Source organism: Macrosteles quadrilineatus, unplaced genomic scaffold (assembly GCF_028750875.1).
Source record: "Macrosteles quadrilineatus isolate MER2022 unplaced genomic scaffold, UCM_ALF_1.0 Scaffold_9__3_contigs__length_116548681, whole genome shotgun sequence".
NCBI lineage: Eukaryota > Metazoa > Arthropoda > Insecta > Hemiptera > Cicadellidae > Macrosteles > Macrosteles quadrilineatus.
The window spans coordinates 11,346,440-11,373,870 of record NW_026542602.1 but is presented as its reverse complement, the minus strand read 5'-3'; the positions used below and the strand labels follow the sequence as shown (position 1 = coordinate 11,373,870).

Genomic DNA, 27,431 nt, shown 5'->3' with positions numbered 1-27,431 from the left:
CTGCATGGTCAGTTTAATCAAGCCAGCTTTAATAAAGCAAACTAGAATAGAAGAAGAAGAAGAACGATAAAAATGTCTGCTCTGCTGCTCTCTGCTTCTGCTTCTGGGTCGGGGTTACTTACTTCTGTACTGTTATTAGGTTATGTTTTACGTTTATTTATGTCTTAGTTTGTGAGTGTATGCGACAGAAACCAAAATTCGAATTACTCTGATTAATTATGCTATGGTAGTTATACTATCAAAGTAATTTAAAATTATTCCGTTGGCCTAACTTACTAAAGACCTAAGCCTAATTCGTGACAAGAAGACAACGTTTCGTCTACCTACAGTAGGGCCTACACTAATGGTTTTAGCATGTCGATCTTCGGTTTGTTTTATACTTAAAATAATGGTATTATTTGCTTTAACTTCGTAGGATTAATAGGCCTGAACAGTAATTAGTTATATTCTCACCAGCAAAGATGTCATTAAGACAACTGAACCTTAAGAAAGTACAATTTCTGATTGCTAAAAATGAAGTTGCATTATTCAGAAAATGTGCAACAAACAGCAAATTTAGTTATTCTACTGATGCAGTTGTAGTCGGTACTCACTCCACAGACTCAAATTATCCACCAATTTTGGACCCATCTCCTAGTGAAGTTTACAAGAGAGAAAGAGATGCCAAACTTGATAAAATGAAGAGACTCGGAACTGTCGAAGAAAAGCTGATTGGAATAAACATGCCACGCTATTATGGTTGGAGTTCAATTGTGCTACAGGAAGGGAATTATCCTTTTAACTTCATGCCATTTGTTCAACATATTACAAGAACAGACTTCCAAACAACCGAAATTTTTCCTTTCCCCCAAAGTCATGACGAGAGCCATGTTAAAAATGTCATTAAAATTATTCGTCCTCAGCTGCAGGATGCTTTATTAATGGAATTGTCAAAAATAAGGTAATTGAAGTGTTACCTGTAGTATAACTTATGCTTAATGAAGTTACCAATTTAAATCCAATTATTTGAAATGGGGACGCCATGATGTGTATTTTTCAAACCCAAAAATGAGTAAAGTATGAGTGTGGAATGATGTTAGATGATCTTTGTTGCTTTGTTACTGACTAAGATCAGCTGATTCAATAGTCAGGACCACGATTACTAGAAAAATACCGGTATGGATCATAAACATAAACAAAATGAGGTTGTTGGCCCGAATCCTATACTAATAGCATTGAACATATGTTTTGGCAGAGTTCCATTTAAGCAATGTTAAATCATGTTTATTTTCGGGCCAAAACGTCATTTGTTTATGTTTATGATCCATACCGGTATCTTTCTAGTAATCGTGGTCAGGACCAATTATTCATATTGATCGGGAACAGCTGGGTCCGGTTTCAAACCTTCAAAAAGCTACTGACTTTTCTCAGGATCGAATCGGTGACCTTTTAATTTCTGGACGAGCACATAGGTAGGCCTAGATCTTTCTAAGCAGGCACACTTGTAACTTAACTTGGATTCGTTGAACAAATTACTACAGTAGGCCTATTTATCAAATAACTGTGCGCTTTCAACTCCCTCGTATGTTGTGCCAGAAATATACTTGTATTAATAGCGAGGAAGAGCCTGAACGGCAAGCACTGTGCGGAAATTCCTATCGCTCAGGGCGCGGCGTCTTCTTCCACCGTGACTGTTGTAGTACACGAGAGCGAGGAGGGTGGTGTTAGACTTTACCCTTAACACCAGCACTACTAGGCTGGTGTTAGACACCTTTTAAGTGTAGCATGTTTTCTCTGTAGGTAGGTACCGTCCTTCTCTGTGGTTATATTCTAAAATCCCAACTCTAGTGAACATTCATTTCCAGGATTCACCCTCATCTGATATAGGCCTAGCTTAGCCTACTTAGGATTATAGTGTTCTGTATTAATTTATTATTAAATTCAACCTAAGGAAATCTCAGGGTCGGGTGGCGTCGTCCTGTAATCCAGCTACTAGGAGGTCACGAATTGTGGATATTTATAGGGATGCACTGTGGATGCGATGCTCCCTGGTGTGGATTAACGTCCGCACTAGTGAGTACTACGACTATCCTAATAATTAGACCAATTCGTAAATTACAAGGAAAAAATGTGGATCCGGATTCCACTATAAACTGTAGGTCCCTTAGTTGCCATTGATGTCAAAGTTTTTAAATACTTTTCGAAATATTTTGTATGGGCTATTAATTAACATCTGTGTCTAAGGAACATGTCGGCCTTAGTCACTAACAAGACTACAAGATCGCGCCACTCATCCTACACTCATCCTTCACTCATATTTCGGTTAAAATACGCACATAGTGGCGTCCACATCTTAAATAATTGATAATTGATTGATTGATTGATCTTTGGATATTTGTATCGATACAATAGAAACAGTCAAAAAAGGAGACAAACAAATAGAAACCAAAGATTTTGATTTTTAAAGCCTAACTTGTTATTAGGACAGCGACACACTTAATTTTTAAGCTCTTATTATGTTTAAGCTTTATTTATGTTTATTAGGTATGTCCAAGCTTTGTTTTTGAGCTTATTATGAATGCAGTAAAATGTAGGCCTATAGAATGAAATCTAGTATATATAGATCATACAAGATTGTGACCTTATCCTCTATTTTGTGGATTTTTAAGACATCTATTTGAGTACGATGGGTCTAAAGAGAAGATGGGAGACAGTGAGATAAGCAATGAAATCACCAAAGGAGTTGTTGAACAGATTAATCGTGTTCTTACTGCCAACCTTGCAAGTGGAGCACCTCACCTCTACCACACCGAGGTACAGTAGGGCTACAGTCTATTTTAAATATAAGTTACAGTAGAACTCCAGATCAATTGGGAACAGAGCCCATTTGTATGGTCAACAATCTGAATGATTTGATTAAAAATAAAAAAAGTGGGCATTAGGAAGATGGCTCATCACTCACAGATCAATATGCCAAACTACCTACGGTTTTTATCCTTATTTAAAGTAATCTAGATAATTGGCAATCCAAATGATTGTAGTTTGTATTATTGGCGTTCTTACTGTAACTTAATGTTTGGTTTGTCATAACGTTTCATTTTAATCTCATTTTATGTTTTTTTTTATGTGCACATAGATCTGTGATAAGATTGAACCCTTACATATTATTTTGAAAACATGTAGCCTAAAGCTCAATATTTACTGTTTTGTGTTAGGCTAATCACTATATCACTGTTAACCTAATCAGTTTGTTGTGAACATCCCTGTGTACAGCATTGAGGTAACAGTTAAGTAAATATCTCTGCCTCTCTTGTATCACTTTCCTACTGTAATTGAAATGTAGTTGTTACTTTTCTCCATGCATATGTGCAAAATATACCGTTATTTTTATACATTATATTTATGAATTCTTAAATTGTTTTAGGTCGACTTTGAACCGCGAATCGAAGCATTTTGGAGGGTCGGAGGGTTCTATCCTGACAATGAAACCTACAAGAAGCGTGTTAAAGATAAGGAAGATTATGAAAAAGAGTTGGAAAAGAATCGACATGCCAAGAGAAAAAACGAAGAAGATCCTGATGATCTGGTAGGGCATTTTATACAATATATCGGAACTCCGGTGCTGCAATTGAGGCATCCGCAGCCCTTGAGGTTGTTGGAATGGCAATCATCTGAGACAGCGAACAGTGAGTTTGACCTACAGCATGTACCTTCCCTACGATATGACCCTGGCTTTTATGGACTGGAGAAAATCAGAAGACACGGAACCAACATTCCAGGTAGATTCATCTAGCTTAGTGTTGGAAACAATAGCCTTAGAGCGTATATGGAGACGTTGCCGGATGTTAGGGATGGACGTGATTGAATTTTTAGTTTGAAACGGGATTTCGCTTCATACATAACAAGAAATGCACGTGTGCTGTTTTAACCTGATTTAACATTGTTAAATACCTACTGATTTATGACAGATGACTAGTTAAATAAAAAAATAATAATAATAGGCAAGAAAATTTAAAATCTTTATCAAACAACATTAATAAAAACATCAGTAAGTTATAAAAAATATATTAATTAGTTAGGCATACCTAGCTGTTCTGGATTATATTAAGATATAATCGACTACTTTATTCCCGTACGTAGGACGGGCTAACAGCTAGTACCTTATTAAAAATGACTCTTACGCATAGGTTAATATTGGTTAGGATAGTTCAACTTTGAAAAATACCATATTTATCAACTAGTTAATTACTGTATCAAGTAACAATTTTTCAGTGTTGTGTTATTTTTAGAATGATTTTGGAGTAACTAGTTTTGGCTATGTTTACAGTAATAAAACATGTCTCACACTGCTTACACTTAACAAAACTTCTCATCATTTGCAATATTATAACACAAAATTAAAACACAATTAAAGCAATATTTACATGTAAAGAATTAATTAAATAAGAACGCCTTCGCAAAGGAAACGCAACAACACGCTCCTGTATTGCGGGTATTGCATTGACTTTCTGCAGGCATTTTTAACCGGGTTTAAATATATAATATCATCTAGAAAAAATCTTGTTAAAAATAAAATCTCTTCTCTTAGAGCAAGATTAAAAATTTCCTGAAAATTTCTCGAAATTTCTAGACTTGCCCATCCCTACTGGACATTGTTCACAGGTGCTACGGCTGGTCTCCTTACTGCTGTTCAACTGAACTCACATTTGGGATCCCAGCAACAAGTATTTTTCATTAATATATTACTAATAAAGTTAAGCAACGAAATATTGTGGTTTCGTTTCTCCAAACATTTTTGTTAGTTTGATAACAAATTAACACAAATCAGTCAACTTTTACATATTTTATTGCTGTACAAAAAAAGTGTAAATGTTCATGTTGATGGATCAGTGTGGAGATTGGTATGAAATGAACATAAACATGTAGAGAAACCACCAAATCACACTGTTTTATTTGTAGGCGTAACAGGCATACGATTATTTGTCACTATAGGGCACACTAATTCCCTTAGGTATGACTGAGTCAAATTGAGCAGTAGAGGAAGAAGCCTACTCTGCCACACCACACCATGAACAATATTCAGCTTAGGATACAGGCCCAACCCTTAGGCCCAGGGCTATAAATGTACCATTTTCTAATGTTAAAGTGCTTTTAGGTCTTAAATGAAAATGCTGTGTCATAAAAAATCAATAATGTTATCATTAATTTTGGTGTTAGTTCTTCTTAGTAGCCTACCACTATAAAAAAATTGTTTCAAAATACTGTAGTTGTTAAAAAACTTACTATAACCTGATCTAAACTGTAGGGCCCAACTGGACTTAAGGACTTATTCCCTGAAGGCCTAGTACATAGTCCAACCAATGGCTATTTTATGTGTGATAGTCTCATGACCCACTGGCTCAAAATCCAGTAGTCTGTAAGATTATAACCATTTCTGGGAATTGGATATCTCGTCCACCAAAAAGTCATACACTACACTGTACAACAATTAATTCAAATTAAATCTTTTGAAAACCCACTTGAGCTGACCCCCCTAACTAGATAATCAACAAAAAATTTTTTTAGGCCTACTTTGTTAGGTGAGGAAAATTGAATCTAGGTTTCCAAACTCATTGGATATTTTCCTCCATCAAAAAGCCTTACAATTACTGTATAGCCTAACTATGCAAATTAAATGTTATTAATTACTTTAGTTGAAACCAGGTCAAGTTGTTAGTTTTTAATTACAATGTAAAAATCAAATGTGTTTTCTGAGTGCCAAATTGATATGTTAAAATAAAGTAGGAATGCCCTTTCTAAATCTGTAAACAACTCAACTTGTTTCTGTACTGGTACCTGAAACATAAGGCACTGATACTAGTGTATGGATTTATGTTAGGTTTTTGGCCCGGGGACCCTTGTGAGTTTGGATTGTTGTCGTTCCACAATCGGGGCCATTTGCTCGGCCGACCGCCCAGCTTTGGGGAGGAAGATGTAGATCACACAGTCCACGCCCAGGCTATGTTGGCTGGGTATTCTTGGATGCTTGCGCAGGCTGCTTATCAAGGTAGGTGGGAGAGTCACAACTAGATACAACTTGGTCAGATGGTTTATTATCTTTTTAGATTGTTAAATACAATACAGTACCTACCAAACAATTCACAAAACACAATGTCATACACAGGGTGTCTACCAACCGGGAAATCCGGGAAAACCGGGAAAACCGGGAATTGTACTTAATTTTTTACTGGCCATGAAATGTATGGAATTGTCCTTAAATGCCAGACTATGTCCTTAAATTTTTAATGGGCCATAATTTTTGTTGATTGCTAGTTGGTTAGGAGCACATAAAAGGTTTATCAGATGTTTGTTTACATTTTCATAACTTATTAGGGTAATTATGCAATAAAAACCCCATTAGCAGTCTCAAACCCATTAAATATTTTATCACGACAATCAAGTGTCAAGTCAAGTACTTCCAAGAACTGTTGACTCAGTAGCTAGCTCATTATAAAAGTTGTACAACTTTTATTCCTTTACAACTTCTTTATTTATTACTAGGGTAATTATTATTAGACCGAGATCCCAAACCTATTTTATCATGAAAATAATAGTTTTATAATGGGTCATTTTCAAATTGAATGCAACTTTCAAGTTAAGAATGGATTAAATAAAAACTTTGCTAGAGCCCCTTTGTTTTTACAAACAACATTTCAACATATATTAATAAACACTACCTAATAGAAATTTTTTCAGTTTATCCAGTAATTTATGATTTTTTACTGTTTTTTATTGGGTCCTACCCTTAAAATGTCATGAGTGTTACTGTAATAAGATTATGGAAAAAACTGTTTCTTTGAATAAAAAAATTTTATACTGGAACAAAATGGTGTCATAAATAACTTACTAGACCTTATAATATATTGTTTTTAGAATTTTTTTATTTTATTTTTTGTTATTAACCTTTTATGTGTCAGGAGTGTTACCCGACAGCAGAAAAGAAACTATATTTTTTTAATTTACTCAACATAACCAAGAAAATTTCAATCGATTATCAATGATTGTTGTTAGTGTGTATTGATATCTTTCCTTAATATAAACAAACGACTAAATATACAAACTTAGAGTTTTCTATACTAGTTTTTATTATTTTTATATTCAGTAACATTCATGACTGTAGGTAACACTCATGACAATAAGTAACACTCCTGAATTATACATTGGGAATTCAATAAAATAAAGCCAGTTTTTAATTATAAAAGTTTATTTTCTAACAAAAAAAGTACATAGGCCTATATAAAAGTTTATATTCAGTTATATTATTTTTATATTCAGTAACATTCATGACTGTAGGTAACACTCCTGACAGGTAACACTCCTGACTAATGTTACTATTCAATTATAAAAGTGGACTCTGGGTAAAGACCAGAATTTGGAGGTTAGGTTTACATTCATAGTACATGAACACTAAACAACTGATATTAAGTAAACTTTTCTAAAGTATGCATATCACTTTAAAAAAATAGTAACACTCTTGACAATGAATTAAAATACTTATCATTATTAAAACGTATTCTTGATGTATTCTGGTTTTCTTCTAACTTAAATCATAAACTTCCACATTGATGGAAACTAGAAACAATATGGCTGCTTATTGCCAACAAAACAAAAACAAAATTTCCTTTTTTCCCTGTTTTCATTGGGTAACATTCCTGAAGTAACACTCAGGACCGATTGTGGGGGACAGTTGTTCAAAAATTGTTATAAAAAAATATATGCATATTAAAATTGAATTTTGCTATCAATGTTTCTTTATGGTTAAAATACTTCATTGTTAATAAGGTATTTACATTATATACTTGCTGCAAACAGCTTAATTAAAAGTTGTATCGTTAAGTTCATGTTAAAGGACAGTAGGAAAACAATGAGTTACCTAGATTCAAAATTTTATATAAAAGAAATTATGACTCAAAAATCAATGACAATTCAAAAGTGGGTTCTTATATATGTGTTTCTTCACTCAATACTTTTTTTTAACTAAAATTGTTAAGATATATATATTTTTTTAATCCTAAAATGTTTAGGACTGTAAAGTTGCATCCAGTTTGAAAATGACCCTAACGGCTGTTAAATTTCACTTCTTACTTATACTTTCGTCCTAAAGATTCAATTTGCCGCCGGCCATTGCCTAGTGCCATAAAACTGTTTATGGTTTCATATTGAACATGTAACTAGTCTACAGTCTTATTTTGTAAGTTAAACCCTTTTTTATAGATATTTTATCTCTCAATTGACAAAACCACAAGCATTGTTGTTTGCATTAATGTTTAACTAGTGTCCCTGTTGCTCGAATTCGAGCAATTGCTAAATATTACAGGCGTTATTTCAAAACGAATTTCAACCAAGTCAGCAAATATTTGTAGCAAACTGTTAAATTAGCAAACTTATTGACTGTTTAATTAACATATGCTCTTCTCACTTTTGATTTCTGACAACAGCTGGAGTTGCATAACAATTTTTGTTTCCAATGTTAATCTTATGGAGAAATACGAAACTTTTAAGGGCTCCAGGGCCTCACTCTCTCATTATTTCCCTAAAAAGAAAGTTTCCTGCACAACTTCACGTTACGCTCTTTCCAATGACACCAAAAACATGACAATCGGTTCAGTAGTTTCGGAGGAGTAATTGTCACAAAAAATCTGCTTGCGTATTAAATAAGTATAGATTAATGATTGCGTTTTTCTGTTACACTATAAAACCTTTACCTAAAGTATACGTTTGTTTACTTTCAATAAATTTCTATTTTGAAATTTAACTCTTGTCTATTATTATTTACTTTTCTCTCTGGTACAACTGCAGTGAAAAACAAGATTAATATAGTTTGTCAAATCAGGAAAATTATTTAGTAATCACACCGACAAAGGTTACGACAAAGTGTCCTGAAATGTACGGGAATTGTCCATGAATTTTTTATCCAGAATGTAGTAGACACCCTGCATAGGCCTACAGTATTTGAAAACTTTCTTCATCTGACTTAGGTTTCTTGATATTCAGCCACATAACATGAAAAACCAAGTGTTTTTGTGTGTTTTGTTGTAGATAATACTATTGTTTATGCTGTTAACTGCAATAGTCTGAAATGGTTCAAATCGATAGGCTAATACAATCTGAATCTAATTTGACTGAAGATTTGACTAATTTACAACTAGGGCTTACAGTAAGAATATTCATCCTTTTACAGTGTCTGGACCAAATTCTATTAGAACATGAAGCAAGGCCGCACCAGGTATATCTAGTGCGGCTTTGCATGAAGGCAACTAGGCATATAGGGTTTTTGTTTGTCATAATTCTCAAATTTGCATCCCTACAAGATAAGCTGTATAACTTAGGCCTAAATGGCAAAAAATATTTTATGTTGTATTTTAGGTGTACCTAAGTATATTTTTTTACTTTTTGGCCTGGATTTTACTCAGAATGATTTGTGTGTGTTTTTTTATTTTTATTTTAGAATGCTGAGTTTATTAATAGAGTAATATACTTTTCTGATATGAAACATAGCTTTTATTTTTTATTGCTGTAGCTATCCTTATAATTTAAATCAGGCTCATCAAAAACACCTTGGTTAACCAGTTTAGTAATTCCACTATTGAGCTGCAAAGTAAATTTGTCCTAACAACGCTTGAAAAACACTACTATAATCATAAATATTGATGTATTGGGTTTTCATTTTCATATTGCTTGTTTGGACAAAAGCTTGGGTCGTTTCTGCTAAATTGAGTGACTGTTGCAATTTGAATGATTCCAAAGTAGTCTATTAAAGTTGCCACTACAACTAGCACATGGAAGATTTGGTGGCTTTGAAATAAGATGTCACATTTCCCTGGGAAGATCCTTTCAGGAACTCTAGTGGCATAAAAAACTGCTCCAAGTATGTAGAGGAAAGCAGAAAGGAGCAACGGTGCTGCAAAACTAATTAAAGTCTCCACTCCGTTCAGCACTATGAAATGTAAACCAGGAATCACTCCACTGAGGCCTAAGGCAACAAACACTGTCGCTCGGATTGTACGGTACACTGGGGTGATGAATCTCGGAGAGAGGGAGAGAACAACAGTAACGGTGCCGAGTGCGAGGGCAGCAGCAATGTAGAGAAGCCTGAGTCGACTGTCACACAGAAAGGCGTAGTAAACCCAAGGGACGAAGGAACCGATGATGAGTAAAGTTATTCCGCAGTAATCCAGATGATTGAACATGGACGAGACTGATTGTGAGTGACACATCAGAGTGTGGTAGGACGATGAGAAGCCAAGGCAGAGAATGGCACCGATAAAGAAAGGTGACAGTACTAACTTGTCTTCTAGTGGAAGAGAACTCAGTGACACGTGGAGGAATAAACTAAGGAAAAGTACACATCCAAACACATGAGTCCAAATATTTCCCGATTCTGTGTGAATTCGAAAAATTGAGAGGAAACACGCCCAGAATGATGGCAACGAAGGTCTGTAGCCTTTGAGAATAAAATAGTTGTCTTGCCGCCACTTGGGTAAACTCCAGTAGTCGCAAGTCTTCCAAGTGTAGTGCTTAGTCCTCAGGCTGTCACTGGCTTTGTCTTCAGATTGTTTGGCATCATTGTCAACATCCACTGTATTAACCATTCTTTTTCGTAAAGTGTCACTTTTTTGTGTTGATTTTTCCTCTTGATAAGAGCTTGAAGAGTTTATAGACTTTGTTTTGTCTAGTTCGAAATGTTCCTCTTCCATGAGACATTGAATGGTTGACACAGTCCTATTTAGCTTAGTTTCAAGCTCATCCAATGCATTTCGGAGTGTCCACAATTTGCCTGCAACATTTTCTAAGTTATTTTCAAATATACTTTTATCTTTTATGTCCATTTTGAATTAAGATAGGAATAAAAACAATAATTTTATATCATTGATAACTTTGCTTGGTAACTTTGTACTAGTAGAACTAAGTTAGCATTGTCGTCTATTACTCATCTTGAATAAAATGATAAAATTCACCATCACTAAAATAGCTGTCAGGATTTATTGGCAAGATTATCATTAAGAACTGGTAGTTTTCAGAAGGAGTTTAGCCTACTATATAAATATTTTCCCAACTCATTAAATTGACAGTCAAAAAACATAAACCAGAATAAAGTTTTCATAATGCAAAATAAAATATTGATCACCTGTATAAATGACATATGTTTTATTATTGTTTGCAGACTTTAGTTGTTGTATTAATAGTCAAAGCTTTAACATTGATTTTAAACACTGACTATATTCTTGTGCTCAAATTGTTACTCTGTGATTTTTTAAATAGAAAATAGAAAATACATTTACCAACATTTTAATTGACCATTTATAGAATTAAATATTTAATATACAATTTGTCTTTTGAATTCCTTTAATGGCCCTGGACAGTTATGTTAATGTTCCAAATGTTATACTTCCAATGGAGTTAAAATTCAAACTCACTTTTAAAACGGATTATTTGAAAAAAATGTAAATCCTATTTTGATTAAACTTGGCAAATTTATTTATTTTATACTAAGATATTAATATTTTACAAAAAAATTCACTTTACTACTCTCCCTGTAGCAGCAAACCTAGGAACTTGTTAAACCTAATGTTATTTATAGATTTAATTGAAAATCCAATCAGGTAAATGGAAATTAGCTTAGTCTGCAGGTTTGCTGCGGCGAGGATATTAACTAAATAAAAAATGGTTTAACTTATAATATGAACTGAGCTGCCAAAATTAGTAAGGCTGCTTCTAATAGTGTTAGAATGAACTTCCGATTTCATATTTAGAGGAAGCTCATTAAAACGTTTCTTTCCAGGTTCATTCTAACGTTTCATTCTTTTTTTGTGAGAGGGTGATTTTTATACTAATTTGAGATATTGTTTTGGGTACAGAAAATTATTTTTGAATCTTGTATTATTTATAGTTTAAATGTTGGCTGTGTAAAAAAACATATTTATACTGAACAGTTAGAAGAGTTTTTAAAATAATTAAGCTGGGGACTGTCATTCATTAATTTAAAAATTTTCAATATAGGCTTGCATGAAAATCAGCATGACTTAAATGTAACTAGTTGCTCTGCCCGTGCTTCGCTACGGGGTGAGAATGCAGAAAAGAATAATTTGGTTTTACTTTAATATACTATAAGGAAGTTACAACAAACTTACCAGGAAACATGTAGGCAAAGGCTCAATCGTACTTATTAATTATTTAAATGAATATCTCTTAATGTATTACAGTACCATCATTTTATATAGTGAATATCATTTAAAATATATGCAAAAGTATAACTTATCGACCACATGGCACTAAGAAACAATTCTCCTTGTAAACAAATTAAATTAAACAAATAGCAGAATAGCATTTCTGACAACAGCTGGAGTTTCATAACAATGTTTGTTTCCTATGTTAATCTTGTGGAGAAATATGAATCTTTAAAGGGCCCCAGGGCCTCACTCTCTAATTATTTCCCTATAAAAAAAGTTTCCTGCACAACTTCACGTTACGCTCTTTCCAATGACACCAAAAACATGGCAATCGTTTCAGTAGTTTCGGAGGAGTAATTGTCACAACAAATCTGCTTGCGTATTAAATAAGTATAGATAGATGATGATTCTTAGAATATTTTTTTCTTTTTGTACCTTCAAGATTCTATGTCTGATGCAAACCATCAAAAAATGCATAGTATCACATAAACTAAAGATTGATATAGTTTTGATGAAAAAAAACAACAGTTAGTTTATGACCAAGTTTACAGAGTAGTATTCAACTATTCATGGGTGATTACAAAATATGACGATAGAAATGTAAAAAAGCTTATAGGTATATACAAATCACTGATAATAGTGATAATTCAAGTAAATACTGTAAGTTGTTGTAAATTCATGTTGAAAGTAACAGTGAAATCATAAACTTTATAAAGTATGGTAATAAATAAGTCAATGATGCTAAATTTTGAGTACAGAAAGTTTTTAAAAGTGGTGTAGTACTTACCTTGGTCTAATCTCTTGTGAGATGAGTGTGTTATCAAACAAAGTGAGAGTGAGGTGTGCAAGTGACTGAGTCAGTCTCACAACAAGGAATGGCCTTGAGATCAGCCAGTGAAAAACTCACTTAATTGTTGTCTATCATTGTTTATTTTTTATCCTTGACCTTGTATATTCAAGTAGGCTTACTCTTCTCTTTTGAACTTAAATCATACAAACTAATTTTCTCCTGCTCACAAGTCATTGTTATTAAATAACAAACCACAACATTTTTATGGTTTGCTAATTATCCTGAACTTAGTTTTTACCCCCATGTGTGAAAGTAAAGCAAACGGCTATTGATTTGTAAAAATTGAATTAAATATTATAATTTACCCTAGATGGAAAAAAGGTGCAATATTAATTACAATCATTGTAATTGTTAAATTTGTATCTGCTCTTATCCTTTAAAAGCGATTAAAAGGCCAAAGCAACTGTATAAACCAAGGTGATTAAATAAAAAGTGTACTGACCTATTCTACAAAAGGTTGAAGCCCAGGTCAGTGTCTGAAGATAGGTTAAGTTATTGTAGGCACTTTATTTAAGCGCTCTGTACAAAACTAGAGTTTCTGGGTGAATGTCAAGTCTAATTTGGCAGTGATCCAGACTTCTTTGACAGATACGGAACTGTTAAACACACTGAGAATTTCTTAGTTTCTGTACTGTACAACTGATATTTTTATGAAGTGTAATAAATCAACACCAGCAGTTGTAAATATTAAAACTTAACTTACGGTACTATTTTGGGATGCAAAAAATAGTCATTATGTAGTCAGACAAAAGTTTTTGATCATAACCAGGATATTGTTCAGTGTAGGCAAGTCATACAATGGGATTTAACAATATAACCAACTAAAACATCTTTTAGCAAATTTCCCATATAGGGAATAAGCTATTACCGTAGTACTCATGGTAAGACCTGGACCCGGGACCGATTTATTTTTTCATTTTGAGGTCCCTAGAGGCCAAAAACAACATCTGTTCAAATTCATATATATATATATATATACTAGCAGAGCACCTGTCCTTCGTACGGGGTTGGCATATAAGTATAAGATGCTTATTGCAGTTATACTCAAGCTTTGCGTTTGCAATGGGGGGAGGACACAGTTTGATAAAATTTGGTTCATAAATTTACGGTATGATATAGTATAACACGTCTACCATTGCCATAATGTTCTACCATTGCACCTAAACAATAGAAAAAAATAAATTATCAAACATTCGCACAATATCACAAATTATTCATTAAATGAAAAACTCAAACCTAACTGTAAAGAATCCTACTTTGACAGTTCTCATTGTGTTGTGTTGTGACAGCTTTTTGTTGCTGCTTAGTTCAAAATGGTTCAAATTAAAGTCTTAGATTTTTTTTTTTTTTTTTTTTTTTTAGATTTTGGAGTTGCTTCCCAGGCTGATTTCTGTATGGTAGTGTTGAAGTAATTTATTGATTCTTCCACATCATGTTCATTCCGTAACGGGATTTTAAGATCAATACTGTTATTTACAAGGGTCCTAAAGTAATCCCAGTTTGTATTCTTATTACACAACGACGGGGATTTTTCCTTCAAGCATATACTAGTACTGTAAGTTATGATTACAGGGGAGTGGTCTGAAGGAAGATCAAGGGATGATTCGATATTCGTGTAGTTCAATTGTATACCTTTAACTACAAAAAAGTCCAGTAGGTCCGGTATTTTATTTCGGTCAGTTGGCCAGTAAGTAGGTAAACCTGAAGATACACAATCCAAATTCATTTCTGTTATAGCTCTGTAAAGAGTTCTGCCTCTTGGAGTTACTAGTCTCGAGCCCCAGTGTGTGTGTTTAGCATTATAGTCCCCACCCGCAATAAATGTTGGCCCAAGTGTTGAGAAAAAGTCTCTAAATTGATCCCTACTTATTGCATGAGGTGGAGGACAGTAGACTGCCGAGAGTGTAAGAGAGGCGTTATTGCCACATTTTACAACAATACTCGTGGCTTGTAAGAAATCATTTTGCATGTTAGGAAGCTCATAGTGTTTTAGTTTTTTGTGCACTAGTACAGCAGTTCCTCCATGAGCTCTATTATTTGGATGGTTAGTAAAGTAGACAATATAACCAGGAATTTTGAAGAAACTTCTATCAGTGAAATGGGTTTCAGAAATGAGGCATACATCTATTTTTTGTTGAGTGATAAATAACTTAATAACAAAATCTAAAATCTAAAATCTGTGTCTCAAAATCAAATAACTACCCAATTTATATTAAGAAGAAAGTAGCAGAAAAACGTAGACTACGGAGAATTTGGCAAAATTCACGCGACCCTCTTGATAAAACTCGTCTAAATCGTGCAGCTCAGAAATTAAAACGATGTTTAGTGGAACTGAAAAATGCATGGTTTGACGATTTTACGAAAAATCTAACCCCAACTGAAGCAACCGAGTATTCTCTTTGGAAGTCTACTAAATATATTAAACGTCCAGTTCAACATGTACCTCCAATTCGGAAACCTGACGGGTCCTGGGCTAAAACCCCTGAAGAAAAAGCGAAGGTTTTTGAAGATTACTTTTCTGATGTATTTAAGCCTATTACTCCGAATCCCCCCAATGACGAAAGTGAAATTTACGAATTTTTGGATGCACCAAATCAGTTGTCACTGCCTATAAAATCTTGCACTCCTTCAGAGGTTTCAAGAATAATTTTTAAGGAAATTAACCCCGTGAAAAGTCCTGGGTACGATCTCATCACTGGAAAAATTTTAAGAGAACTACCTCGTAAAGCCATTATGTTGTTGACATTTATATTTAATGCTATGTTACGATTGGAATATTTTTCTGTTCAACTGAAAATTGCACAAATAGTTGTTATCCCAAAACCAGGCAAACCACCTAATGACGCATCTTCTTACAGACCCATAAGCTTGCTTCCTATAGTATCAAAGTTGTTTGAAAAGGTAATACTTAAAAGGTTAACTCCCACTGTTGATGAATTAAACTTAATACCAGATCATCAGTTCGGCTTCCGCAAACAACATTCTACCATTCAACAAACCCACCGATTAGTGGATATTATAAAAAACACATTTGAGAAAAAACAGTACTGTTCTGCTGCATTTTTGGATGTCCAACAGGCGTTTGACAAGGTGTGGCATGTCGGACTTCTGTTTAAACTCAAAACGTCTCTCCCTCACTCTTTGTACAACCTTCTAAAATCATATCTGACTAATCGATCTTTTCAAATAAAATTCGAAAATTCGTTATCTGATCTGAAGCCGATAAAGTCTGGAGTACCTCAGGGGAGTGTTCTTGGTCCCTTGCTATATTTGATATATACAGCAGATATCCCTATGGTCCCCAACGTCACAGTTGCTACGTTTGCTGATGACACCGCACTGTTGTCGAGTCATGTGGACCCTCAAGTCGCTTACATAAATCTACAAGCTGCCTTGACTGAACTCCAGTATTGGCTTAAAAAGTGGAGGATAAAAGTCAACGAAAACAAGTCCAAACATATTGTTTTTACTCTGAGAACAGGGTACAATCCTCCTGTAACCATTAATAATGTAGCCTTAACGGAGGCAGACAGTGTAAAATATTTAGGTCTAACTCTTGACAAAAAATTAAATTGGAAATCTCATATCTGGTGCAAGAGACAGCAAATGGAATTAAAACTTCGTAAACTCAATTGGCTACTAGGTACGAATTCAAAATTATCATTGGCTAACAAAATTTTACTGTATAAAGTTATGATCAAACCAATTTGGACATATGGAATTCAACTTTGGGGGACCTCGAGCAAATCCAACATCGAAATTCTTGAACGATTTCAGGCTAAGGCACTGAGAAGAATTATTGGCGCACCCTGGTTCGTATCCAACACTACAATTAGGAATGACTTCAAAATTAAATCAGTGAAAGAAGAAATTACAGACCTTAGCAAAAATTATCAAGAAAAATTAGAATATCATCCGAACAGTCTTGCTGTTAATCTGCTGGACAATAGTCAGTGCATTAACAGGTTAAAAAGTGTTGTGCATGTGCTGGACCTAAGCTACAGATTTCTGTAAATGTTTAAATGACTGATCAAATTTTTGGCAAGACTTGTTGATGAACAGGTGCTTGCTTCCTGACATTGTTTGATATATGTTTTACTTATTGTTCTCATATTTGAAGTTTGAACAGATTGTAAAATAAATTCTGATAAAAAAAAAAAAAAAAAAAAAAAAAAAAAAAAAAAAAAAAATTAAAGTCTGTCTAAAATAATTGTGCGGTTGGAATTCAACATATGATTTCCCTATCATGGTAAATCTCCCACTCATTTACCCTTTTCTATACTAAAATCCCCCTAACAATCATCTGTTTTGTATTGCAGACAGGTATTTTAGAAAGCATTTGTTTATTATAATTGAACTACACATATAATAAAACTAGAAGAATTATTTTAACAATAATAATCTACGTATCAATTTTAATTTCATTAGAAGTGTTGTTATAATGTAATATTAATCCTGGACTAGCATTTATGCTTTATGCTTTTGATGGATTGTTTTAAATGCCGGGTGTCCGAAAAAAAAACTGAAACATTTTAAAGGCAAATACTGTTACCTTTTAAGAGACTATGTTTAATGTTTTATATATGTATATATTTCCCTATCTGCGCGAATCCTTTTTTGGTATAAAACATTTTTTACGCCCCCGGTCCCAACTTTAAGTCTTAGCTGTCTGGCACCCCCCTAAAACACTTGGCTGACTGGCGCTCTAGGCTCCAGCCTAATTAGCCTAATGGGTAATCAGGCCCTGTATTTAAAGCTCAAATTCTTCAGTTTTATTAGAAAGTTAGTAGGCTATAACTCGATATTAGCACCATCAGTGGCCCGGCAAAAATCTAAGTGAAATTTGAACTTTTCCCGGGTTTTGGTCAGTACTTCAGGGGATACAAGCGTTATCTATTATTATATAGTTACAACAGTTACATTAAACAATACCAATAAGTCAATTATTTTTGTGTTGCCATTTAATGTGACATGTTAGATGAGTATTTTTCCCCATAACTGGGTGGCATTGAGATGGGGAATGTCCCTGTCTATTTTCAACAGGATGGAGCGCTGCCACACTACAGTTTTAGTGTGCGAGAGGCGCTGGATACTAGTTCGACGATTGATGGATTTAGCAGGGAAGGGCCCATCCAATGGCCTCCTAGGAGTCCAGATACGACTTCTCTGGACTTTTTCCTTTTGGGGTCAGTAAAGAATGATGTCTACTCGGTGCAGATTCGTTATCTGAATCACTTCCGACAGAGAATAGTCACATGTGTTGGTGCAACATCCTCTGAAGTACTGACCGATACCTGGGAAAAGGTCAAATTTCGCTTAGATTTATGCCGGGCCACTAATGGTGCTCATATCGAGTTATACTAAGTTTCTAATAAAACTTGAAAATTTAAGCTTTAAATACATATATAAAACACTAGCTGTACCTGCGGGCTTTGCCCCGTTTAACTTCATAAATGAGCTCGTTCGCATGGCTCAATCACGTCCTGGTTAAAGTTTGTTCGCTACGCTCACTAACTGGATCAGGACGAAAACCATTGGGTTATCCTGTTTATGCCTGAATAATCAGTGTACAACATTGAACTCGCTAGGTAAATGACAAGTAGGAGCATTTGTGTTGAGTGAGTAAGTGAGCTAGTACTTTGCCTTTAATATGTATCTATAGGTCTGAGGTCATGATCAATGGAGTCATTTCATTAGACTTGTTTTGTTATACAGTATATTTTTTGCTATAATTTTCTATTACTGAGGATAAACTATCATAACAAATTGATCATACTATTTGAATGAACGAGTTATGTTTGGAGGTGCACACAAATTAAACCATTTGTATGTAGCAGTTATATTACATTTTTTGCTTTTTCCATTGTTTACTAATTGTATAAATATTTCAAATCCCTAATAATAAAAGGCCAATATGCCTTAGTACACACCAAATAGAAAACAAAACTCGTAAAAATATATAAATATAATTTTATATATACAACCAACCACAAAATGAACCTAATGATGTAAATTTAACAAATGTTAACTGTAATGTGGACGTTAACAAAGTACTGGAGACGTTCCATTACATCATTCACTCTCATAACTGGAAAGATATTCACCATCATCTTCGATATCAGAGTCAGTGTCATCATGCAGATTTATAATAAATGGTTCCATGATTTCGTCACGAAGTCCTTCTTTTAAAAAATCTTCTTTCTGGATATTTTCAGCATGAATTACACATTTCTTCCAGTCTTCTACTGTTACATGGTTCATGGCATTTTCTAGAAGGTTCCTGACATCCTTTATTTTGAAACACGTATTTTTTTGCGCCACCTCCCCTTTCACTTGAGCCCAAATTAGCTCTATGGGATTGTATTGACAATGGTAGGGTGGTAGGCGAATAACCTCATGACCCATCTGCAACGCAAGCTCGTCCAGTTCGTACCGTGGAGGAAAGCTGTGCCTGTGCTGCCGCACGGTGGTAAGGAGTTCTGCTACTGTGTGGACTGGATTGTGTTCAATACCATTATCTGATAGCCACTTCACAATGTCTGCCTTTCTAGATCTTGAACATGGAATTTTGTTAAGTTGTTTCGAATGGTAGCTGGCATTATCCATTACAATAATACATGGCTCTTCTAGGCTTCTCAGTAAATCGAGAAACCATTCGTGGAAAACTATATGGTTCATTTCTTGGTGATAATCAACATTACTTTTTGATTGAAATACGAGCTGTGCGTCTTTTATAAAACCATATTTAGCTGACCCAGCGTGACACACGACAAGCCTAGAACCCTTCCCTACTGGAACCCGAAACCCTCCTTTGCCATCTAAGCTTTCCAAATACACTTTCTTGCATGGTTTTGGTTTACCCACGTCTTATCCAGGTATACAATTGGGAGAGGAGTTTCCTGCCGCCTTAAATTGTGCATCTTTCTTAGAAATACTACCTGGGAAGCGACAATATCAGACCGTTCTATTAAGAATTTTCGGCCGTTGTTAGTATTTTTAAACTTAAATCCCACACCTCTAAGTATCTTACATACAGAATCTTTACTTCCACTAAATACAATTTTTTCTTTTAGCACAATCTTCAACTTCCTGCAGGTCGGGTACTCTCCTCTTTCGTAGAAATCAAAAACAGTTCTTCGGACTACGTCCTTGTCGAATTGGTCTAGATCAGTTATCCACTTTTTGTGGGATATTTTCCTTTGAGATGAAGAAAATGTTGCTTCTTTTGATATATTTTCTATATTACAATCTTCGGAGTCCATATTATGTGCTGCAATGGATTTGTTTCCTTCTCCCGTTATGTTTTGAACTGTTCGAAGAGAAACAGAACAAGCTTCTGCTGTAGCCTTTTGGGTTTGATGGAACACTTCCCACACTGTCGCATTTGGTTTGCTGGTTACAAGCTGTTTTAAATGGTAATTATATCGACCTCCGGACCTCACGCGAAATTAAAATTTTTTTTTTCAAAATGGTCGAAATTTCACGCTGATTTCAAAAATGATTGTCGTTTTTTTCGGAAACGTCCCGTTTTCCCGGAAAACGGGAAAAATATATTTTGCTCAAAACCTATGTTGTGGGTACTCAAATTATGCGGAATTTCCTCCTGAAAAAGAATATGTAAATTTTATTACGATCGGACCACTATTAAGTAAAATATCACCGAAAAACGGGAAAACGGGGGATTTTTTTTGCTCAAAACCCATGTTGTGGATACTCAAATTGTGCGGAATTTCATCCTGAAGAAGAATATGTAGTTTTTATTACAATCGCTTTTAATTAAAACATCACCGGACAGGTTAACTAACCTAACATAACCTAACTTAGGTTTAGATTAGGTTAGGTTAGGTTAGGATAGGTTAGTTTAGGTTAGGTTAGGTTAAGTTAGGTTAGGTTAGGTTGGTTTAGGTTAGGTTGAGTTTTGTTAGGTTAGGTTAGGTTAAGTTTGGTTGGGTTAGGTTAGTTTACTTACAATACTCATGTTATTGAAAAACTAACCTAACCTAACTTAGGAACTTAGGTTAGGTTAGGATAAGTTAGTTTAGGTTAGGTTAGGTTAGGATAAGTCAGTTTAGTTAAGTTAGGTTAGGTTTGGTTGGTTTAAGTAGGTTAGGTTAGGTTAGTATTGTAAGTAAACTAACCTAAACTAACCTAACCTAAGTTCGTAAGTTCGTAAGTTAGGTTAGGTTGGGTTAGTTTATCAATAACATGAGTATTGTAAGTAAACTAACCTAAACTAACCTAACATAACATAACCTAACCTAATCTGACCAAACTTAACCTATCCTAACCTAACCAAACTTAAACCTAACAAAACTCAACCTAACCTAAACCAACCTAACCTAACCTAACTTAACCTAACCTAAACTAACCTATCCTAACCTAACCTAATCTAAACCTAAGTTAGGTTATGTTAGGTTAGTTAAACTGTCTATTGATGTTTTAATTAAAAGCGATCGTAATAAAAACTACATATTTTTCTTCAGGATGAAATTCCGCACAATTTGAGTACCAACAACATAGGTTTTGAGCAAAAAATATTTTTCCCGTTTTTCCCATTTTCCGGGAAAACGGGACGTTTCCGAAAAAAACGACAATCATTTTTGAAATCAGCGTGAAATTTCGACCATTTTGAAAAATAATTTTTTTAATTTCGCGTGAGGTCCGGAGGTCGATATAATTACCCTAATGAACACTAATCAAGTAAACACAGACTGAATAATATTAAACTGCACAAAATACCATCAGAATAATCACAATGTTGTTTACAACTAAAATGTAAACAAAGTGACAACTGTTGTAAAATTATAAACATTATGAATCAGCTGTAGGCTAATATGTTGTGGTGGCAGGGGCCAGGGAGAAAGCAGGGAAAAACAAATTTGTCCTTCAACCGCACATTAAATTCAGACAGAGTATAGCTGTTGTCATATATGCACAAACAAAATGATAATAGTGCTGCACCCTGTTGGGAAACCTTATAACTTTTTAATGCTATTGCATATTATAGAACCAACTTGTAAAGTTGAAACAGCTGACTAAATTCTTTAATTCCTTTTAAATATGAATACTCATAAGGTTAACATGGGGAACTACAGACCCACTGGGGCGGAGCCCGAAAGGATTTTTGAGATAAGAATATGCCTAAATGTTAATAGGGAATGAGATCTATCATCATGCCAAATTTAAGCCCAATCCGTCCAGTAGTTTATGCGTGATTGAGCAACACACAAACATACACACAAACATACATACAAACTCACAAACTTTCAGATTTATAATATTAGTAAGATATATGTGTCCGTTAGCGCGATAACTCAATCGAAAATGATCCGATTTTGATGAAATTTGGTACAAACATGTAAACCTACGTTTATTCGAACAAGTTCGCGATCCAGCATAATGGAACCATGGGAACGGGGGGGTTTATGGGGGGTTTTATGGGGTAAAAATGGGGTTTTTCAATTTTCGACCCTAAAAACAAAACATTTTGCAATTTCTTTTTAAACCGTTTTGTAGAGCTTAAAAAAAGAAATAATTTAGTATATTGAAGCGCTGTTGTATGCCTAACAATCATGGAGAAAATTAAAAAATACCGTAATTTAAAATTCCCATGTTATTCTTATGGAGAAAATGAAAACTGTTGTCATTTACTTGTTTATGGATATATGTTGGTCAAATTTGGCAAATTGATGTATTTCATCCTATACCATTGACGTATGAAAAAAAAACACTTTTTACCTTCCCCGTAGCAGCAAATCTAAGCACTATCTAATGTTATTTAAATTGGGAATAAATATGTCTTATTAATGGAAATATTTTAGTAAAAATGTATGAGACAAGTTGAAATTCGCTTTGTCTGCAGGTTTGCTGCGGCGGGGGTATTTAAAGTTTTTAATGTCCCAATGTCCTCATGCAGCCTTTGTAAAAGTTTGTTGCAATTCTAAAAAGTAAAAAAAAAGTAAAAAAAAAAGTAAAAAAAGTATAAGTTTTTTTTAGAATTCTAGAAATTTTCTATAATTCACCTGTGACACCCTATGGCTGTTTATGTTCCTGGAGGTATTTTATATTTATTTACAACAGTTTTGATTTACCAAGTAAGATTTTTATTATTTTATTACAGTTTATTTGTATTTCCAGGTTTCTCCACGTTTCATGACATTACCTACCCACTAACCACAACTACAGTGGTCACAGATGGACGTGTGTTTTCATTCTACGCCAGTCAACTCAACACACTTCTTCTACACGATGAGTTCATCGACATAAACCCCAAAGTGAACGTATGCTGTTCTCTGCCTACCTGTGAACTCTACGAGAGAATAGACGGAAATGAGTTTGTTGGTATGTAGTTTATTGTCTACCCATTATAAAGTTTTTGAGGATTTAATTATTTCTAACTACGTATCTTGTCTGTTTTATATTGTACAACTTTCATCCTTGTTTTTACCATATAGTTTATACTCTTAGATGAAAAAATATGTTAATATATGTTTTCAGTCCGTTCACGGATAACCCATTTTGTACACCTGTGATTGATTATCCTTATTTATGAATTGTTTTTTGAAAATTAAGTGTAAAATTATGTAACTTTAAAAGTGATTTAACATCCGATTTTCCCATCCCACTCTGAAATTATACCGATGTTAAAGTCTGAGTGTAGTAAAATTTATTCGTTTAAAATTTACAGATAAAGATCATTCAGAAAACACTATGTTTGAACAATTGTTTGTTTTACTTAAATACCAATTCTGATTAAATCTGACTGCGTCATTTTCTTACTTTGAATACTTGTCTTCTACATCGTTGACCGACAAGTCGGATAGATTGTGTCATGTTTTATTTCTATTTACATATTTACTAAACACTATAAAAACTATCTACATATACTTTTCGTGGCGGACGTGTAACGTTACAAAAAGGGGTTTGTTGTCCAACTCTTGCAAGGCGTACAATGGCCTATTCAGCAGTCCATCGCGAATAGCACTCTTAAAGTCAGGCAGGTCCATGTCACGCACTCGCTTGGGCAAGGTGTTGAAAACCCTAATTGCGCGGGTAACTCCTCATCGTCTGTGCAAGTCGGCACCGAGGCATGTCGAGGTCTAGGGCTCTGCGAGGATTGTGGATGTGGACCTCCTTTCTCCTGCCAAAGAGTCCCACCTTGTCCTTGAGAAGTACAAAGATGTCGAGGACATACTGGCTGAATACAGTGAGCACCCTATGTCGGATGAACCCTTCTTACACCACCCTGTGTAGAAAGGTTTGCACAGTTATGAAAAGACACAACTGTTAATATGCCCTACTATTATCTTGCTATGCTAGTTGTTAGCAGCATTCTCTGTTGTAAGTATTACAGTACACTTGCTCTTAAACTGTCATCTCGGTATGGGTCCTATGTTAATTACGTAAAACGTGGGTAAAACATACTGTAATCAAGACATGATAACATTCATTGGCAAAGTTCAGTTTTATACTGAAATACCTATACCAATTAAGTTAACTGCGCCATAGAAAGACAATCTGTCTTTTCATTACTACAGCCCTGCACATTTTACCGCTCAAAAACACAAAAATTGGACTATAGTGATGCTGATACTATTACAATATTTATAAATACACTCTCATAGGCCTACATACAGTATTATTGTAGTAAAATTATTTACACGTTTATCTTAATAATGCTGAAGATTTAGTGTAAAATAACAGGTGGGTTTTTTCCCTGCTTTTCATTTTCCGTATGGTTGATAAATACTAAAATACTAGACCTGAACTGACATGTCTGCGATAATGATGGTAACGGCAACGACTTGTTGCCGCGATAATAGTGGGAACAGAAGTATCTTCCTAAAACTGTTTGGTTAAACCAACAACAGTAGAACCACGGGTAAACGAAATAAAGGGGGGAGAGCCGTTTCGGATAACTGATTTTTGAGTTAACCCGTCATAAGCTAAAAATAGCCTATGTATTACCAGGGTGAGTTGGAAAATTAATTTAAAACAATTTCAATACAATACATTATTTTATTTCAGCTACAGAAACGTTACAATTGGTTAGAAAATACTTCAAACTAAATAAATGAAGTTACTAAAGCATTAGTATTACTTATATTTTAGCGTATTATTTAGGGATGGACGAGATTGGATTTTTAGTTCGAGACGAGACGAGACGAGATTTTTTATTTCTCATAAACTTTCGAGACGAGATCGAGACGGGATTTCCCTTCTCATACACAACGGGAAATGCACGTTCAAAATTTTTACCTGATTTTGTAACATTGTTAGATGACTGTTTAAATACAAAAATAATGATAATAGGCAAGAATATTTACAATCTTTTATTAAAAAACATCAGCATAACATTTTTTTATTAATCACGCCTAACTTATTAAAAATGCCTACGATTAGGAAACATAGTGATATCAGTTAGGATAGAGTTCAACTTATCCTAAAATAAAATAAATCATAAAATAAAAGCAATATTAATTTTTATAAAATAGTTAGGTACTTGTTTTGACTTTTTATAGTAATAAACATTCCTCACACTGCTTACATTTAACAAAACTTCTCAAATGTTATTAAAGTAATATTATTAAAATAATTAAGGTAATATTTACATTAAAAAAATTAATTAAATAAGTACGCCTTCGCAAAGGAAACGTAACTACAACACGCCCCTGTATTGCGGGTATTGCATTGACTTTCTGCAGGAGTTTAAAATTTTTTTATTTTTTATTCTCGTCTCGATAAAAATCTCGGCCAAAAAGAAATCTTGTCTCGTGTAACGAGATTTAAAATTTCCCGAAATTTCGAGACTTGACCATCCCTAGATTATTTTATGGAACCGTTTCGGTTAACTGGGGTTCTACCGTAGTTTTAAAATTAAGGTAGGAGAAACTGACCACTGTTTTTGAAGAGAACGTCTACAATAGAAATCTACGTTTTAATCTCAACAGAGTCCAGAACTTTATGATGGGTTACATTTCCATGTCTAGTCAGTGGTTACATGGACTTCACTTGTTTTATTTTTCTTGCAGGGTGGAATGACCAAGCACTGGAGTATCTGGTGCAAGCTTACCTGAACAAACCTGAGGCCCGCGAGGGAGTCGACATGAAGCCTTACGTAGACAAGGACGTTCCACTGGTGAAGGACATAAGTCACGAGGAGCGGAGGGAATGGCTTCATGGACGTTTCCGCCATTTGTACTCCAACAGGCCTCGACACCGTCTGGCACCCGAGATGTACGATTGGGAAGAAATATACAAGGTATGCATATAGGCTGAATAATAATAGGGATGGATGGGATTGTACTTTCAGTATGTGACGAGAACTTTATTTCTTTACTGATTTTTGGAATGGGAGTTTTCTTCTCGAGCAACAAGAGGAACCACAGTTTGTTTTAAACATCTTACCTTTAAGGCATGTTTGATATAGTTACCAGTAGAAAATATGCATTAGCTTTTGTAATAATACGTTTTGTAATGTTTACTTATCACATCCAATGTGACATTATGACTATAATCCATGATCATGGCGCTATAGTTGTAATTTTGTGTGGTAGCGCAGATATTAACATTGTCGAACACCATAGCAACTGGATCGTGAACATCTCCGGTGAGACATTATCATCATAATCTCCTGCAATTTACCGATTGAATTGTAAAGTGTAAATTGCAGTCAGTTGGAACAAATCCCATACTGAGAAAATCCCAAATTAAATTGAATCCTCCTCAAATATTGGAAATATATTGTTCGCAAAATTGTAGGACATGTCCATTGTCCATCCCTACTGAATACTCTCTCTCTTAAAATGGGGTTGTACTTTGTTAAATGGTTTTTGAATAGTAGATAAATATTTACTAGCATTCATTGTGTATGTTCAACTAGAAAGACCTTGTGTAGAGACCAACTCCTAAATTAATTTTGTTGTGAGTTAAGGTTCAAATTGAACATACAGTAGAACTTCAAATAACTAGATTGGACCAATTGGGAACGGACCTCATCTGGATGGTTGAATTTTTTGTTTTATACATCTTTCATTCACTTTCACCTTACAATACATACTTGGTACGTTGGTGTTGTAATAACCTTATCTAATGGTTGATGTATAGAATGTCTCTTCAACAGTGTGAACAAATACTTAGATGCATAATTGTTATATTCAATAACACATTTTTCAGGTGAAGTTTGACGCAAGGCCCTTTGATGCCAAAAGGAGATTTTTTGAAATCGACGTTGATCCTTTCAAGAGGCGTTTGGATGACCACAGCAAACCTTATATCCCAAGAAAATTCAGGGATCCAGAAAATTACAAGAAGAAGTTTTACGATACTTTCTACCCTGATTGTTAATTTTGTACATTTATAGTTATTGAAAAAATATAATAGTTCTTAAGTAA

At 34.4% G+C, this 27,431-nt stretch overlaps 2 protein-coding genes across 2 annotated transcripts; one reads left to right on the top strand and one right to left on the bottom strand.

The window, feature by feature from the left end:
• The first annotated feature begins 92 nt into the window (after positions 1–92).
• Positions 93–27,431, top strand: LOC129002546 (uncharacterized). The gene is made up of 7 exons (XM_054430424.1): positions 93–940; positions 2,649–2,793; positions 3,404–3,758; positions 5,858–6,025; positions 23,176–23,379; positions 26,070–26,299; positions 27,214–27,431. Exons 1-7 carry the CDS (start codon positions 462–464, stop codon positions 27,382–27,384), a joined length of 1,752 nt encoding a protein of 583 aa, XP_054286399.1. The 5' UTR covers positions 93–461; the 3' UTR covers positions 27,385–27,431.
• Positions 6,118–13,558, bottom strand: LOC129002547 (adiponectin receptor protein-like). Its single transcript, XM_054430425.1, has 2 exons — positions 13,481–13,558; positions 6,118–10,795 (listed from the first exon to the last, which is right to left on the bottom strand). Exon 2 carries the CDS (start codon positions 10,713–10,715, stop codon positions 9,657–9,659), a length of 1,059 nt encoding a protein of 352 aa, XP_054286400.1. The 5' UTR covers positions 10,716–10,795; positions 13,481–13,558; the 3' UTR covers positions 6,118–9,656.